Raw genomic sequence first — 18,691 nt, 5'->3', positions numbered from 1 at the left:
GCACACAACTGCCCGCCATCGTAGTGTACACAAAATGATTACGCATGATTCCTCCTCTCAACAACTTTTTCCTTTCCCACACCCCACATACTGTCTCTTTTCATCACAGAGAAGACACAGAATCGGAGAAGAGGCCAAGATCTGAGAGAGTAAGAAATCTCATGCAGAGTTTTGTTTTGTTTTGTTTTGACTTTGGCCATTTCTATAGCGGTGATTGAGAACATCTCCTTTCTGCACAGCACATGTTTTAAAAAACAGACCTACAGCGTGAAACTCAAATAAGAGCTTTAGCTAGACATTATGCAGGCAGCTGCCTCTATGGAACTCGGTGTTCAGTCTCTCCTGTAACCCACACTCTTTAAGTAACTCACACACTAATCTGCATACTCTTTCATGGCAAAATGGCCACGAAAGAGTGTGCAGATAGCACAAAGGGAGCTGGGCAGATCCCAACATCAGGGCACAGTGGGCAGCAAGCAATGACATGTGCAACCTATCACATATTTTTGTCCGAATGGCATTGCAACGTCACACCTCAAACTTCAGTCCTCTTAAGGCATGAGTGCAATGTCATAAATCACAAAGAAAAGGGTTGGGACTGTGATGATGCTTTCATCAATCTGACCTCCCCTTTACTCCACGGACACTGCAGGAGGCAAATGGTGAACCATGCATGACCTCATTGCATGCATGTCATGTTTTGGGCTTTGTCACTGTTTGTGGTGGATGCAACCGATCTCACACCTTAACCACATCAGCCACCCCAGCATCAATGAAGTCTCCAAGGGGAAAATTGTGTCAAAAGAAGGAAGACATTACTTTAAAACCAACCCTGTTAAGGGGGACTTGAAGCAGACTTCGTTGCATGGCGACAAAGCGACATGGTGACAAAGAACTTCCCCATTGGAGAAAGTGAGGACAAGTTCAGAGAAAGCCAGTGAAGGGAAACCAACAGTTCATTTAGTGACCGTTCAAAGTTACAAAGGCACTGAAAAAAGTGACTTATGGCCACTTTTCACACTTACGACCATTGCAGCCTCTCCATGCTCATGTGATCAAAATTCAGCCGCTTGGCAGTTGACTCATATTTATGATGGTTGCAGTGTCCTGGGGTCATGTGATCCCTTTTGTGACCTTTTGACAAAGGCAAAGTCAACGAGGAACCCAGATTCACTTAACAACAGTGTTACTAATTTAACAACTACAGTGATTCACTTAACAACTGTGGCAAGAGAGGTCGTAAAATAGGGGGAAGTTCACTTAACAAATGTCTCGCTTAACAACTGAAACATTGGACTAAACGTTTGTCGTAAGTCGAGGCATGCCTGTACTTCTCAGAAAATACACAGAATGGAAATATTTTCCGCAGAGATAACATTATGCTCTTTTGGAGTTCCTATTTACTGGTTTTCTTTTCTTTCTTTTTTTAATTGATGCTATTCCTTTCCCAAAGCAGGAATGGCAAGTATTTTGTCAAATTTGCCCCACAGCTTCCCCCATATCAATGAGGAAAACTTCCCAGTTCGGGCGAAGCCCTTAAACAAAATGATGAAGTGACCGAGAGCCAAGCAGAACTCCCTTCCTCCTCCCGAGCGCTTGCCACCCATTGACTCAGAAGCCGAGCCCAGAGAATTCAGCCGAGCTCCTTCTCCGCCAAGGGTGCAAGAGCGCACCCATCGGCCAGAAATGGGCCACCTTCACAGGCCCTGCTGGCTGGAGAACAGCGGGACTCCTTTCCCACTCAGCGGATCCGGCTTGAGCAGCCTGGCTGGGAGAGGAGCAGTTGGCAGGAGCGCGGAGCTGAGGGCTGCCGCTGCCGTGGGAGGTGCGTTGGAGGACACAAGGCTCGCCGGAGAAGGAATGTAGAGGCAGCCCAGCGGGGAACAGGGGAGGATGTGGCGGCGCGTGTGAACCGGGACTCGTCGCCGAGGAGAGTTCGGCGGGAGGAGCCCCGCAAGGCCGAAAGGAGGCGGCGGCGGAGCAGCAGCAGCAGCAGAGGAGGAGGGGGAGGCATCCGCTCGCAGCACGGCCGGCGGAGTTTTTTCTCCTTCGGCTGGACGGCGCGGTCGGGAGGCGCTGATCGTCCCGCGCGGCTGCGCTCTTGGCTAAGCGGGAACTTTTGGCCCCACAAAAGTGGGACTAGGCAGAGCAGAGCGCTTGGCGCCAACAAACCTCCAGCCGGCATGAGGCGCGCCGGGCAAAGAGCGGCCAAGGAGGGAGAGGAGCGGACGCCAGGTGAGCGGGAAGGCAACGCCGCGCGGAGTTAAAGGGCGAAAGGGGTGGGACGCCTCGCCTCTCACAATCCGAATTGGCACGAGTCGCTTGGGAATCGGGTGGGACCGATGGGGCAACTGTAAGGGCGACGGCGAGCCAAGAGAGAGAGAGACAAGGCGATGCGCCCGCAAAGCCACAGACGTGCGATTTGCTAGCTTATTTGGGGCGGGGGGGGGGGAATCGGCTGGAGACGGGAACGAGGTGGGACCGTTTACACATCCCGTGTCGCCAAAAACGACAAAAGGCATCTGGCCCCGATCCTCGTCCCCTTTTTGAACTTGATGGACCCACAATTGTATTCGCTCTTCACGACGGGGCTGTGCTGGGCACTGGTTCTAAGTGAACTCCAGTTCACCATCACCGATTTCCACATTCGTTATGTGGTGGGTGGGTTTGAAGACTCCTCCCCCTTTTAAAAAGTTGCGGTGGGACCCTCGCCCATTAACGGGCCTTAATCCAGAGCAGCTTCCTCGGCGGCGCGTTCATGCGGGGAAGAGACCAAGGAGCCAATCGGCGTCTGAGTTAGCGGAGGTCAGTTTGGCCTTTCCAGCTTCTGATGATCCGACATTCAGACGACACAACCGGGCTAACTAAACTTAAGATAAAGATAAACGAACAATGAAAGTAATAGGGAAGATGAGCATGAGATTAAGGGGTCGTCCCTGTCCTAATATTCCCTTGTATTAGTATCCATTTCATATATTCATATTACGAATATACATATATCTGTTATCTAATTCATGCTTGATGAAATAAAATATTATTATTATTATTATTATTATTATTATTATTATTATTATTATTATTATTATTATTATTATTATTATTATTATTATTATTATTATTATTATTATTATTATTATTATTATCGTAGTACTGTGCATCGGAAAAACCATTCCCAACCCAACACCTCCCAAAGTGTTGGATTAATACAGGGAATTATGGGAAAGTGCCAGACGGGAAAATTTAATTTATAGCATCAGTTTTTAAGCCAGGAGGCATTGTTCTCCTCCCTTGCTTTGGAGTTTGCTTGTGCATTTATTTGGTTAAAATGTTCATGTACTGAATTTATACCCCACCTTTCCTCCAGGGCAGCTCAGGGTTGTACACCTAGCATGATCCGCCTAGGTGGGTTGGACTGAAAGAATATGACTGACTTCAAACTACTCAGAAGGGCAGACTTGAACCCTAGTCTTCTAGTCCTAATTCAACATTCTTTGTATTTGCTTCTGGTATGATCAGGTGAATGCATTTTCAGGACACCCATGGATCTCCTCTGGGGATGGGATCTTGGAAAAAATTCACAAAAAGTGGACAGAATTCAGGAGAACTGCGGCAAGATTTTAAAATGGCCATATTAAATAGCTCTAAAGAAACGGCTGAGATTTCAAAAGTTTGGAGTACAAGGAAGAGAAAAGCACTTTTTAGGAAACCGCCTAGTCTTTGAACTGAGGAGATCTCTATGAAGATAGCTTCTAAAAAAACAAAAATGTACTCATTGTGTTCTCTGGAAGTATAATGGAAGAAAATAAGCAGTAGTATATGAGATGCAATCCTAAAATAATGGTAAATTTAGCAAAATGTGGTAATAAAATATGGGAAGTCATCCAACGCATAAGCAAACAAATGCCATTTGCTTGCAAAGAAGCATGCAGCTTCTACTGAGCCAGTGATTGGACAAGCCTTTGTAAAGTATTCCGGAAGTGGGCAGGTCAAATCCAGAAAAAAGATGGAGCCTTTTAAAGATTTAAGGGTTTTTTGCTTTTAGGTTTAAAGTGAAATTGAAGGATGGTAGCTAACAGTTCAACTCCTTTACTATATAATTAACTACTAAATAAACACACTTAATTTCTTTCCTATTCCAGACTGATCACATTTACCGTACGTCTCTTCCCACTTCAGACCTAAAACTGCATATATGAACTTTCAAAAGTTAATTTGGAAGAAGTACTTTAGACAGTGTCTCTTTGCTGCAAATTAAAGCAGCCACACTTTTTTTCAAGCAATTAAAACTGAAGATTCACAACTTCTGCATATTGCTAGTGAACATCACATATATGTATTCTGTGCAAGAGAATTTAATTGGATACGCACTCTTGATCTACAAGAAAGGGTAATCCAAATATTTATTTTATTTAAACAATTTATATGACTACCCACCTCACTATTAAGTCTTTGGGTGGAAGGATCCTTCCTTCCTTCCTTCCCCATACAAATGGACTTTGCATAAAATACAACATGTTATAAAATAAATTACATTGCAACTGGGGAGTTCTGTAGTGGTTTGCTTCAAGAACATCTTGTCGATCAGTTTGAAATGTCATATCGTATCCCTGGGTCATTGTTTTATCAGACAAGCAGAAACATGCTCGGCAGACAGTTACAGATCATACAAGGTCAAAATATTCACATGACATCATATTCGGCATGTAGAGCTATTATTTCATTTGTGGACTGCTCTGTGGGGCATTGTAACTAGATCAGAGTGACGTAGCCTGAAATAAAATGAATATGGAGTGGAATCTCGTATAAACATAAGCACAGCACCTTTCTGATAGTAAATACAATAAAGCCGCTGTGTCCTTTTCTTCAGGCTAATACGGGATCATGATTTTAATGAGTAGAAGAAGTTTTGAGTTTGTTCAAACTCTGAAGCACTTCTCCACTTGTTCACTTCCATATTCACACACCCTTCTGCTCCCTCTCTTCCACTCTGTCCGAAGTGAAGGACAAGGAAAAAAAATAGAGGGGCATCAGGGGACAGCATCTGGAGTGTCTGGCAAGGACACTCCTCCTCCGCTCATGATTTCATGACTCTCTCTGGGTTCAGACTTATGGGAAGAACGTTTAAAGGTACATGGACTGCTTCTCCTATTCATTCCCTTTCCCACAATCTCCCTCTTGTAAGGATCCAATTTCAGTGCATCCACCATCTGGAAAGAATATTACTTCAGCTAGACTTTAGGAACATGAGAACACTTTTCTTCAAACAGCCAACCCATACATACCCTCAGCTTCACAAATATTTATACAAATCTAAAAACCCCAATAATCTTAACTAAATAACCTTATTTTTGCTAGTATATCCCAGTGATATTGAGCTGCAGTGCATGAAGTGACTGGTGGTCTGCTTTTAATTTCCTCTTTTACAGATGATGTAATTTCACTGCTTTCTTGAATATGGAAACCTAACGTTGTGTTTGCTGTTAATTTGGCATTCATTTTACAAGTCCTGCATTGTCTATTTTCACCATTCTTGGTCATGAAAAACAGTGGGGTACTTAGGCAGAATCTGTCTGTCTGTCTATACTTACATCTGCCTGTACCTACATCTGTCTGTCTGTCATCTATCTATGTCTGTCTATCATCTATGTCTGTCTGTCTGTCTATCTATCAAGTCATCTAATTTCACAGGCATCCTTGTCAGACAGCTAACAGTCAGTCAATTGGCAGCCCCTGATATCAAATATGTGAATGGAGTTTGGAACACATCAAATCCATCACCTAGATCAGACCTGCCCAACTTGTAAAGGGGACAGGATGACACTGATACATTAAAAAATCATTGCAAGCTGCAAAGAAATACTTGACATGCCATGCAGCTACTCTGCAGCTATAGAGCAGAGTAATGGAATTATTACTTACTAAAAATTGCCAGCAGGCCACACAAAGACTGCTTCGTGGGATACTTGTGGCTTGAAGGTCATATGCTATGCAGGCCTGACCTAGATGCTGCATATATGTTGATCATGGTCAGGTTGCAATGAAAACCAATAGGAAAGGACAGCAGAAATGTGGAGCATTCCAGACATATACCTCTGGGTGCCTAAGAGCCATAATTTTTAGAAATATGACAAACATGCATTGGTTGAAGTAGTTAGTGCACATCTAAGGGAAGACATGTTGACACCTTCTTGGAACGTTCTGATATCAGATTGATCAATTAGATCAATCAATGAATCTCTGAAAGGCATTCAAAACAGCCAGATCTACACAACCCTTTCAGTTTCTAGAGGAATTGCGTGATGGCGTCATTACCAGGTGGAAGTCTTCTGATATATATATGTGATATATAATAATAATATACATTAGGGCTTTGAACCTGATACTGATGTCATCTCTCATAGGTTCCTATTCCAAATAATAGAAGTATCCACTTTGCCTGGTAGTCCTTTAGATTAATTGTTTCCATTTGTAAACAGTAAAGTAATCATTACAATCAGAGGTAACATACAAGTAGTAGTAGTAGTAGTAGTAGTAGTAGTAATAGTAGTAAAAGTCATAGGTACTGGAGTTCCAGTGTCTTAAGGATATATAGCAGACTTTAAAACAGCATTTCTTCAAGGACTACAATCCAAAAGTAGGCAGAGGCAGGATATTTGAGTGTGTGTGTGTGTGTGTGTGTGTGAAGATTTTAAAGGTTCCTTTTATATCCCCCTGCTATTTGCTTCCAGCATAAAGTTTACATGAAATGCTTTATTGTCTTGGGCCCCTGGATATGAGTATCTGTAAGAATGTATTTTCCAGATTGCCTCTGCCCATCCCTTCCAATTTTCTGTGTGAAGAAAGACATGTCTGGAATAGATAATGCCTTCCAGAGGCACATATGATGGACGGGGCTGAAGCAAGCAGCAAATGTTGGCTGTAACCCAAAATGGGTGAGGATAGTTATTCTCCCATATACCCCTCTTTTTATTCTTTCTGCTAACTCTCACTCTGAAAGGGTTGTGAAATTAATATATAGGCATGTACAGTGTGTTACTCTAGGGCTGCGGGCTGATTATCTATGCATTCAAGGACAAGGATTGAAAGTGCTGGACAAAAGACTCTATGTATATGACTTTGGCCTACATTCCTTTGATTGGTATGAAATTATTTTTCATAGAATAGCCAACAAATTAATAAACAATAGATAAAGCTGCTACAATGGGCCAAATATAGGATAGTATTATATTTATGATTCGGCGTGTGATAGGCAACTATCTGTCTGGCATGTCTAACCGTAAATGCTTACATATGATATTGTCTTGAAATGAACTGAAGAAGCTTTTTGGTTGAGAAGTGAAACATTTTCAAAGAAAAAACAACAACACCAAGAACGCCCAGTTGCCTTTTGAAAAAAGCACCTTTGAGACAATGATGACCCGGATGATTAAGAATCTCCATAGACCTTGAAAGTACGTGCTGTTTTCTTGTGTAAAACATACCATTTGTGGATCTGATTCATTCTGGTGCAGTGAAGTGGTTTAAAGGCAGTTGGATTGAAAGTTTTCCATTGTTGTGTTTATCAAGAAAAAAAGGAGGAGGGAATCAATGTATAAATAGGACTGTATAACTTAGCAATTATCTGATGAAGATTTGTTCTGCCGTGGAAATATACACTTAGTATTTTATCAGGAGATACTCATATTATCTCGTCTTATTGTTTCTCCTAAAGCATTCACAATGCCCTACGTGGTTTCCCAACCCATATCTTATCTTCACAATATCCCTGTGTAATAAATTAGTAAGGGAGATAACGATTGGCTTAAGATCAGCCAATGAGCTTTGAAGTATGGTGGGATTTCCCAAGGTCTACGTATTCTAGTCTAACTCTCTTACCCAGAGAGTAATATTAGCTCTGAGTTACTTTCTTAGCCTTAGTCCACTGAGTCAGATCATGTTTCATAGTGAAATCGAGTACATACTTGTTTTGCTGACATATTTAACTGTTCTTATCCAACAGAAAGTTTAAACAAGAGGCCCTCCCAAAGTTTTGTCAGGTTCTAGCAATCAGCTTTGCTTTTTTCAACTTGAAGCCCTCCTTGGTTGTTGGAAATTCTTAGAAGTGTATCCAGAGTGCCTATATTGCGGAGATCTGGTGGAGAGATTTTTATGTATTAAGCCTGACTTTTGTTTGGACAACAGAAATGATTCCAGGTCAGCCTCAAGCAAAATTCTCCACGTGTAGTTTTCTGATTTTTCAAACTGCTATGTTTGCATAAATATTGGAACAGCAGCAAAGTGAGTTGTGTTTGGTAATTAGTAACTTAGCTGAAGCTCCTTATAAGAACTACTGGAAAAATAGCAAAGTTGGGATCTAGGAATCTGGAGCTTTTAGCTATGATGGGAGTTTTTTATTGCCACCAGCAACTATATAGAAGACAAGCAAACTGGTAAGCAAAACTTCCATCTGTAGGCCAAAGTAGCTTGTTGGCAAGTCCCTTTTTTTTCCATTTCTGCATTTTTCTCTGCAGTTCTCTTTCCCTCCTTCCCCCAACTCTGAGTTTGCAAATAGCATCCCAGGGCTGCCAGTAGCTGAATCTGAATATATAAAAAATATATTTGGGGGTTGAAAAAGAGGGATCAAAGCCTTACTTGCTCCCCTTCAAACCAATTCTCTTGTTCCCTTTCAGCAGCCAACATTTGTGCTTCTACTCTTGCTATTACCTCCACCTTCTGAATGTTCTGTATGGGCAGTTCTAATTGTTTACAGTTGTTAGGAGGCAACGGGAGCCTCCTGTTTGCGGTGTTTTTGCGGTGTTAGAAGTCTATAGGAGTGCCAACAATTTGCTTTTCACCTTCAGGGAAGGTGTCTTAGTCATAAAAGAAAGACAATGGCAACCCTCTTTTTCTGCTCAACATATTGCATATTCATTCTCCTGCTGGGGAGCTCTTTTTTTCAATCTCTGTGTAATTTGGCTGTCTTCTCCCTTGTTGTTGTTAGTTGCGAAGTCATGTCTGACCATCGTGACCCCATGGACAACGTTCCTCCAGGCCTTCCTGTCCTCTACCATCCCCCGGAGTCCATTTAAGCTCACGCCTACTGCTTTGGTGACTCCATCCAGCCACCTCATTCTCTGTCGCCCCCTTCTTCTTCTGCCCTCAATCTTTCCCAGCATTAGGCTCTTCTCTAGTGAGTCCTTCCATCTCATTAGGTAGCAAAAGTATTTGAGTTTCATCTTCAGGATCTGGCCTTCTAAAGAGCAGTCCGGGTTGATCTCCTCTAGGACTGATCGGCCAAGAAGGGAAGGAGGGGGAGCCAAGTATCCCTTCCAATGGTCGCAAACCTTCCCCATATGCAAGAAACACTGCAAACTCCTCCTATTTTTTGCAACAGGACCCGTGCTTCAAAATGAATATGGATGTCTCCTAGTAATGTGGTCACAGCAGGAAGATGCTGGTGCATAGGCTTTCTACGTGGTGCAATCGTAAGCCACAGAGACCATGTCAACTAATATTGATCTGATATTAGAAATGTCAATATAGCGTTAATAAATCTGTGTCTGGCATTGTATGAACATCCACTCTCCTTTTACTTTGACTCTGATGTTTATGTAAAGACAACTTCCAAGCCAGAGCTGTATATTTCTTCAAAGTTAACCCCAGGGTTTTTCTGCAAGTTGCCACCGAATTATAATTTCTAATATAATATAATATAATATAATATAATATAATATAATATAATATAATATAATATAATATAATATAATATAATATAATATAATATAATATAATATAATATAATATAATATAATATAATAATATAATATAATATAATATAATATAATATAATATAATATAATATAATATAATATAATATAATATAATATAATATAATAGTAAAGAATAGCTAGATAACAATTGTATTTAATTTTAATTATTTAACAAGCCAATGCATGCTGCAAAAAGAGCTTTTGGAAGCATACGGGGCATTTCCTAACCAGCGCAAGCCTTTCAGTGCAAGAGAAGGGTAGAATAAGTTGTCAGACTGGTTAGGAAAGAGCCTGCTCCAATGCCAAATCTCAATTTTATGTCAGTAATCTTCCTGGCATACTTTGTCAATTCTCAAGCATGTCATTTGTGGCTCAGCATTTTTTACTTGATTTACTAACAGTAGGGAGAAATGTTCCCTGGTCAAAAAAACCTCTCAGTTGCTAAAGAAGTCACGATTCTTGGACACTCTTGGTTGACTGAAGTGCATTCAGTGGCTTCAGGGTGAAGGAAGAACTGAAGAACCTGCCGGAGAGGAGACCTCTTCAAGGAGGTCAGATGATGCAATAATGAGTTTTTTTTTTAAATGAAGACTGTCCTATCCATTTAATCATTTCAAATTTGATTATTGGGTGAATAGGCGGAAATATAAATTTAATAATAATAATGATAATAATAATAATCAAAATACAAAGACCTACAAGTAGAAATTGAACGACTATTGCAAGGGCAAGCAAGGGTAGTAGCAATAGTAATAGGCGCCTTGGGTGCAGTCCCAAAACAACTGGAGCACCACTTGAACACCATAGGCATTGACAAATTTACCATCAGTCAATTGCAGAAGGCAGCTGTACTTGGAACTGCTTCCACCCTGCAACGATATCTGTAACACCATCAAACGTCCAGATTTGCCTATCCCAGGTCCTTGGTAAGCACTCAATAGGTAGACAAAAATGCCAAACCCAGACTGAACATCTGGCTGACTGTGCGATTAATAATAATAATGTGGAGTTGTAATTTTTAAATGACTATAGAGTGTTGTAATGGCTTGCCTAATAGTCCATTTCTTTCTTTCATTTTCTCTGCAAAGTTTGAAGAGGATAGTTGTTTCACAAAGCAACACGACTCTCTCTGTGCTCTAAAGAGCATCCTACACTTCTGGGTAGCTTTGGATGCATGGTGATAATCTTGACTGAGCCAAGAAAAACAGTATCAGTGATTTCACAGCATGGAGTATCACTTTGAGGCAAATCATGGCCACTTCACACATTCGATAATGTGTGTGTTTCTTTGTTTGTTGTGTTTCATTCTTTACTTTTATATAATTGGCTTAGATGAGTTTTGTGATTGGGCAGATTGAAAACATAAGTAACCATGAGAGATGACAATGACCATCCATAAAAGCCCAATCGGAATAATATATTTTTGGACTGCATGAATCAATATGCTTTGGAAGAGTGTATGTTGATTGGATCTCTTCAGATGTTACATCTGATATACGGTAATATCTGAACTGCTTTTTTAAGACAACTGTGGAATCTAACTGCTGTGCAATTTTCAGTCTATTATCTGTGCTTAGTACTGAATTGTCAGCAAAAAAACTCTAATAAGATGGCCTTTAACTAGATGGATTTTCTAATTACAACTAGTGTTGCTGTCAAAGCTGAATCACTGGACAGGGAGTCATTGCCACATTGTCTAGAGCAGGGGTGTCAAACTCGAGTTCGTTGAGGGTTGCATCAGGGTTGTGTTTGACCTCGGGGGGAGGGGGCACGGCCAGCCTGCGGTGGCCCAAGCGCTCTGCCAGTGTTTGTTTGTTTGTTTTTGTTTGTTTGTTTGTTTGTTTGGATTTATATGCCGCCCTTCTCCAAAAGGACTCAGGGCGGCGTACAACATTAAAAAAACACACATCCCAAAAGCTAAGCCTTCCTGAGCTCCATTTTCATTGGCAGAGGCACCATGGGCCGGTCCTTCACTGTTTCCAGGGTGGCCCGCAGGCCAGATCTAAGCACCCTGCAGGCCAGATCTGGCCCACGGGCCTTGAGTTTGGCGCCCCTGGCCTAGAGGATGCTACAAGTGGTGCTGCCCTTTTCTTTAAGAAAAAAAAAGAATCCAATTGAAGTGTCTTTGTCTAATAAAAGGGAGAGGAAGAAATCAGATCAGGAATGTGCAGAAGAGGGGGAGGTTAAGAAACAAGAAGCAGGGGGGAGAGAAATTGGGTGGTTCGGCAGGAAGTATTTTTCCTATGAAGTGAAGGAATTCTATTTCAAGTTCTATGCAACATTTTCCCAGGCAAGGTTTGTATTGGATTGCAGTCTGTTGCTCCTGTAAGATGCCATTCCATGCAGTTGCAGTCAGGACCAGTTCTATAATTAGGCACAGCCTGACAAGTTCAGACAGCACATTTTGGGTGTTTTGAAAGGGCAAAAATGAAGAGGTTGTGATTTTACCATTGATGCATCGTTACTGCCAGAAATGAGGTGTCCTTGTGGCATTGCTTCTCTCTTGTGCTCAACTAATTTAACAGGCCTTGAATTCTAGGCAGATGACTCTGGACTGTGGCAGGGTGGAAGAGAAGATGATAATGCCATCTAATATTTTTATTCCAGGCAATAAATATCAAATAGGTGCTGCCCTGTGTCTACAATTGTATCTATATTTTAACTTGTATCTTGTTTTGTTTCGTTTTCTGTGAAAATCATTGCTTGGAAATTCATTCCTACACTAATTCTGCCCTTCCCCTTAATATGTAATAACTTGCTCCCGTTTTTCAGTCCTATGTGATGATATAAAATGAACTCAGCTTTTTTTGGCACAGTGACAATGTATTTGATATGGAAAGTCCTTTATAATAGTAACCTCACCTGTTTGATAATAGTAGCCTCACCTGTATCTCCTTTGCCTTGAGGATCTGATTGCTCTCTGTTTAAAGGAGAGTTTCCCGTTCCTACTTTGTTACAACATGAGATTCGGGAAGCCTATGGACTAACATTGTCTTTTACTTCTTTTTAAAGGTCCTGGCAGCCGAGCCTGAAGATGCTGAGATGCAATCAGCTTGGAGACATCGTTAAAGAGCCGCGCTCTAAAGAGTGTGGCGTGAGCTCCCCCTGGTGGAAAACCATTAGAACAAAAGTTTCTTGATGTTCAAAGTGCATCGCTCTCAAATTAAGTCATGGCTATTGTCAACACAGCGCCCCCTAGTTTCTTTTTCTTTCCGGAAAATGAAGCTGTGGACCCAGTGATCGTACTTCACTACAATTATACTGGAAAGCTTAGCCGTGGAAAAGAAAAAAAATTGACCATCATTGCACTTCTCATTATCTGTGGCTTTATCATCCTGGAGAACCTAATGGTGCTGATTGCCATCTGGAAGAACAACCGATTTCACAACCGCATGTATTTTTTTATTGGCAACCTGGCCCTTTGTGACCTGTTGGCGGGAATAGTTTACAAAGTGAACATTCTGATGTCAGGAAACAAAACGTTGACTTTGTCTTCCAGGATCTGGTTTGTTCGGGAAGGCAGCATGTTTGTGGCGCTGGGTGCGTCTACATTCAGCCTGTTAGCTATTGCTATAGAACGGCATTTGACCATGATCAAAATGAGGCCATACGATGCAAATAAAAAGTACAGGGTTTTCCTGCTTATTGGAACGTGCTGGCTTATCTCTCTTTCTCTGGGAGCTTTGCCCATCCTTGGCTGGAACTGTATTGGCAATTTAAGAGACTGCTCCACCATTTTACCACTGTACTCCAAGAAATACGTGGCGTTTTGCACCATCATCTTCATAGCCATCCTAGTGGCCATCGTAATCCTCTATGCCCGCATTTACATCTTGGTGAAATCAAGCAGTCGGAATGTCACCAACCACAGCAACTCAGAGAGGTCCATGGCATTGCTGAGGACTGTTGTGATCGTGGTTGGGGTTTTCATTGCCTGCTGGTCCCCCCTGTTCATTTTGTTGCTGATTGACGTCGCCTGCAGAGTGAAAGAGTGCTCAGTTTTGTATCAAGAAGATGGCTTCATAGCTTTAGCGGTCCTCAATTCAGCCATGAATCCCGTCATCTATACGCTGGCAAGCAAAGACATGCGCCGGGCCTTCTTTCGCCTGGTGTGTGGTTGTCTGGTGAAGAACAATGTTGCCATGTCTTTGCCTATCCAGCCCACCCCGGATCAGAGTCGAAGCAAATCCAGCAGCGGCAACAACACTCCAAAACTGAACGATGACTTTCTGAAAACAAAAAATTTGTCATACATCACCGAAAAGAATAAACCTCCGTTTTATAATGGAAATGTCTGCAAGTGAAATCTGCTGACTGGGCACTTCAAGGATTCTTGTCCTGTGGCTTTTAGAGAGCCAAAGAGAAAGGGGTTGTTGTTGTTTTTTAAGTGGAGTTTCCTGCACTTAACTCATAGGAAGGGCAAACTTGAGACGGCTGCTTAATTCGAAGTGCCTATTTTGAGCACTGAGCCTTCACTAACTGATTCAGGAAAGGTTTGACTGCCTCTTCTAGTTCCCGTGAGGATTGTGTAAAGAAGAAGAAAAAGTGCTACCCCTGACCTTGCATTCTTGATGCAATTCAACTGAAAAAGTGTACTTACTAGAGAAACAAGGTAGAAATGGCCGTTGACTACTCAAAACCACTACATGAAATTCACTTCTTATGTTACAAAAGGCAACTGTGAAAGCCTTTACAGGACCCCAGCAGAGTCTTCCTCAGCCTACATCTGTCTAGAATCAATGTTTAGGATTTAAGAGTGTACCTGGACAATTTAGCATCTATATGACTGGCTTACTCTTCAGTAATAGAAACACTTATAAACATTCTGTGATGTCACAGTCATTCAGCAAACAGTCTGGGAAAAATGCGAAATCATTACATAATGATGGCTGGTCAGCTGGTTGTATATGTGTATAAAACGCCCTTCTCCACTGTTACTGTTCATTGGCCGCAGGAGACAAAACTTTCCTTATCCTGCAGTTTAAGGTGAATAATATACGGATATTCTATCCAAAAGACGCTAAGAGGCTGAGCTTGTCGATCAGAAAGGTCGACAGCTCGAATCCCTAGTACCGCGTAACGGAGTGAGCTCCTGTTACTTGTCGCAGCTTCTGCCAATCTAGCAGTTCAGAAGCATGTAAAAATGCAAATAGAAAAATAGGAACCACCTTTGGTGGGAAGGTAACAGTGTTCCGCGCACCTTCGGCATTTAGTCATGCCGGCCACGACCACCGAGACGTCTTTGGACAGAACTGGCTCTTCGTCTTTAAAACGGAGATGAAAACCGCCATCTAGAGTCGGGAACGACTTGCACATATGTGTGAGGGGAACCTTTACCTTTACCTTATTCTATCCAGGCTGCACTGTTATTGATTTCTGTTAACATTTTCACAAATATTTATTCATACATTTTGAGATCTGTTATATCAAGAAATCAGGGCTTAAGTTAGAATGCGGTGGTTTATTTTGCCAGGCCTGATAAACAGTCGCAGGCCCAGCATTTGTTGTGTTGAAGTACACCGATCAAGGCATCCTAGGGGGAAAAAAAGAGGGATTTTAATTTGGGGCACCAACCTTTGTTTTTCTTTATATTTGTTTTCTTTTTATTATGCCTGCTGTGTGGCATAGGTTTACATTATATGGCATTATAATATGCTAGTCTGTATAATATAACTTTTTAATGTAAGGAGTACTGTGAACATGTAATCTTCAAATATTTTTTTAAGTAAATGAAGAAAACATCTTTATGTAAGTTTTGTGAGACAGAAAATAGATGCTCAATTAATCCAGTAATCAGTCTTGCATTTACCGGTGCACTTCCAAGGCAAATACAGCAGTTGTGACTAGAAGCCATTTCTGTATTATTCTGTATATATATATACATAATCATTGTTTTTCACTAAAACAGTTTTTTTATTATTATTTAATGTAGTTTGATGGTAAAATTAAAACATGTGACTTGGAATTTCATGCATATTCACCTACATATATTTTAATGTGGGTTTTGATTTTTTACTATTTGGGAAGAATGTTACAGATTGAGAAATAGGTCCACATTATTGTTGTTTAAAACCGAACCAGATAAATGGTCTATTGGAAATGATGTGATCCTCCCCAAAATCAGGAAAAGACAAAGCACAGGAAAATTGTGGCTGCTTAGAGAAAGATACACAAATCACAAATCATACTTCACTGTTGACGCTCATTGGCAGTTATATCTAGGCTCAGATTGAAATCCCTACATTACATTGAAATGGTCCTTGTTGGGGTCTTCCTATACATTAATCTATTCTTAGGCTTATCTGCCTAAGCCCTTTATGCAAGTAGTCCTCAGCTTACAACCTTTCATTTAATGACTGTTCAAAGTTACAACAGCATTGGAGAAAGTGACGTAACAACTGATCCTTGCACTTATGACCATGACAGCATCTCTACTTAATGTGATCAAAATTTGGGCATTTGGCAGCCACAATGTATTTATGATGGTTGTAGCATTGTGAGGTTATTATTTATACACAATTTTCCCAGCCCATTTCTGACAACAAAATCAATGGGGGAAGGTGAATTTCCTTAATGACTGCATGATTCACTTAACAACCACAGCAAACAAAAGGTTGTAGCAACATAAATTCTGGTCCCTTATTATGGATATAAGCCAAGGATTCCCTGTATATACTTTGTGCTTATTTTGGACTTAAGCCTTGTTTTTCTCCTCATTGCTTTGTTAATAGATCCGGCTTATTTTTGTCAAGGTCAACTTCTTTACTCTCTACACTGGTAACAGCTCTCCATGAGGCTTAGACATTTCCTTAAATTTATGCCATAATGAATTCCTGTTCCACAATCCATCTGGAAAATATAATATTTCTCAGAGAAATGCCATGAATTGATAGAATCGGCCAATTTTATAGAGCCTGTCTCAAAAAATTTGTCAGGGGAAAGTGTGATGCCTGAATTCTTCCCTAGGAGTAGATCCAACCCAATCTGGGATCTGAACCTCAGCAAAGCCTATCAAATCACACAGTCAACAATGAGCCAAGTCCTGTCCATGCCTGGTGACCAATACAATACAATACAATACAATACAATAGTAGAGTTGGAAGGGACCTTGGAGGTCTTCTAGTCCAACCCCCTGCCTAGGCAGGAAACCCTATACCGTTTTAGACAAATAGCTATCCAACATCTTCTTAAAGACTTCCAGTGTTGGGGCATTCACAACTTCTGGAGGCAAGCTGTTCCACTGATTAATTGTTCTAACTGTCAGGAAATTTCTCCTCAGTTCTAAGTTGCTTCTCTCCTTGATTAGTTTCCACCCATTGCTTCTTGTTCTACCCTCAGGTGCTTTGGAGAATAGTTTGACTCCCTCTTCTTTGTGGCAACCTCTGAGATATTGGAACACTGCTATCATGTCTCCTCTAGTCCTTCTTTCTCTTAAGCTAAACATACCCAGTTCCTGCAACCGTTCTTCATATGTTTTAGTCTCCAGTCCCCTAATCATCTTTGTTGCTCTTCTCTGCACTCTTTCTAGAGTCTCCACATCTTTTTTACATCGTGGTGACCAGAACTGAATGCAGTATTCCAAGTGTGGCCTTACCAAGGCATTATAAAGTGGTATTTACACTTCACGTGATCTTGATTCTATCCCTCTGTTGATGCAGCCTAGAACTGTGTTGGCTTTTTTGGCAGCTGCTGCACACTGCTGGCTCATATTTAAATGGTTGTCCACCAGGACTCCAAGATCCCTTTCACAGTTACTACTACTGAGCAAGGTATCACCTATACTGTACCTGTGCATTCCATTTTTGTTGCCTAAATGTAGAACCTTACTCTTTTCACCATTGAATTTCATTTTATTAGATAGTGCCCAATGTTCAAGTTTGTCAAGATCCTTCTGTATCTTAAGCCTATCTTCTGGAGTGTTGGCTATTCCTGCCAGCTTGGTATCATCTGCAAATTTGATGAGTTCCCCATTTATTCCCTCATCCAAATCATTGATGAAGATGTTGAAGAGTACTGGGCCTAAAACAGAGCCTTGGGGTACTCCACTGCATACTTCCCTCCATGTAGATGCAGTTCCATTGAGAACTACACACTTAGTAGAGTTCCATTGAGAACTACACTACATATAGAAATTGCTTCCACCGTGTAAGCATTTCATATTGCTTGCTTGCCACGAGGGAGATCTGAGTGCAATTCCTTTCGAATATATCTCTTCTTTAGATGGGTTCTTTGGGAAGAAAATTAAGAGTTATACATATGAATCAAAATGGAAGAGCAAGAAACAAGCCCTTCTCTTTCTAAATGATGACAGAAAAAATGAGACAGGAAGGGCGAGAGCAGACAAGACTGTCAAATACATCTTGAAATGCTGGCAAGGAACAGGAGACTGTCTGGGTCAGTCAGACTTTTCTTAAAGCCAAGTGTGCCCACCCTTCAATCTGCACAGCCCACAAAATGTCATGAGCAGCAGCTATCCTGCAGGAAACGGGTGGCGGGAAAATGGTTCTGGCTTTGTGCAGTCAAGCCAAGGCTGCCGTGAGATGCAAAACTAAACTCATAGCTGATTTTCTAACGAGGAGGGAGAAATCCTTTAGATTTCCAACTTCACATACAGTAATCTAGCAAATACCAAACCCTGCACTGATTGGATATCATCATTATTTTGGATACGTTTACCAAAGGAATATTTCTCACTGGTTCATGCTCCCGAGCAACAGGTTGGATAATCTTTATCATTTCATGAAGTTCCTGAACATTTCTGCTGTAGTACAGTGTCCAAGAAAACTGATCTTTTACAAGAAGCTTTTGCTTTATTTATTTACTATTTTATTAATTAGACTTACAGCTTTCCTCTGCAAATTTCACTTTCGTTTCTCCACAATTTCTTTTGATAGTCTGATATATAATAACAGCTACCAAATTACTAAATAAACGTCCATGGT

At 41.2% G+C, this 18,691-nt stretch overlaps 1 protein-coding gene across 1 annotated transcript; it reads left to right on the top strand.

Annotated features, from left to right (window-relative positions):
- Positions 1-1,774: 1,774 nt before the first annotated feature.
- On the top strand, positions 1,775-15,719 carry S1PR3 (sphingosine-1-phosphate receptor 3). The gene is made up of 2 exons (XM_081944875.1): positions 1,775-2,235; positions 12,762-15,719. Exon 2 carries the CDS (start codon positions 12,920-12,922, stop codon positions 14,051-14,053), a length of 1,134 nt encoding a protein of 377 aa, XP_081801001.1. The 5' UTR covers positions 1,775-2,235; positions 12,762-12,919; the 3' UTR covers positions 14,054-15,719.
- Positions 15,720-18,691: the final 2,972 nt, after the last annotated feature.

This window comes from Natrix helvetica (genome assembly GCF_964273705.1).
Source record: "Natrix helvetica genome assembly, chromosome: 2".
NCBI classification, from domain to species: domain Eukaryota; kingdom Metazoa; phylum Chordata; class Lepidosauria; order Squamata; family Natricidae; genus Natrix; species Natrix helvetica.
Note: the sequence above shows the minus strand (reverse complement) of the source record. Positions and strands in the feature narration are given on the sequence as shown.

Bases quoted from the DNA above. Each gene is read 5' to 3' on its own strand.
- S1PR3 (XM_081944875.1), top strand. From the start codon at position 12,920: ATGGCTATTGTCAACACAGCGCCCCCTAGTTTCTTTTTCTTTCCGGAA.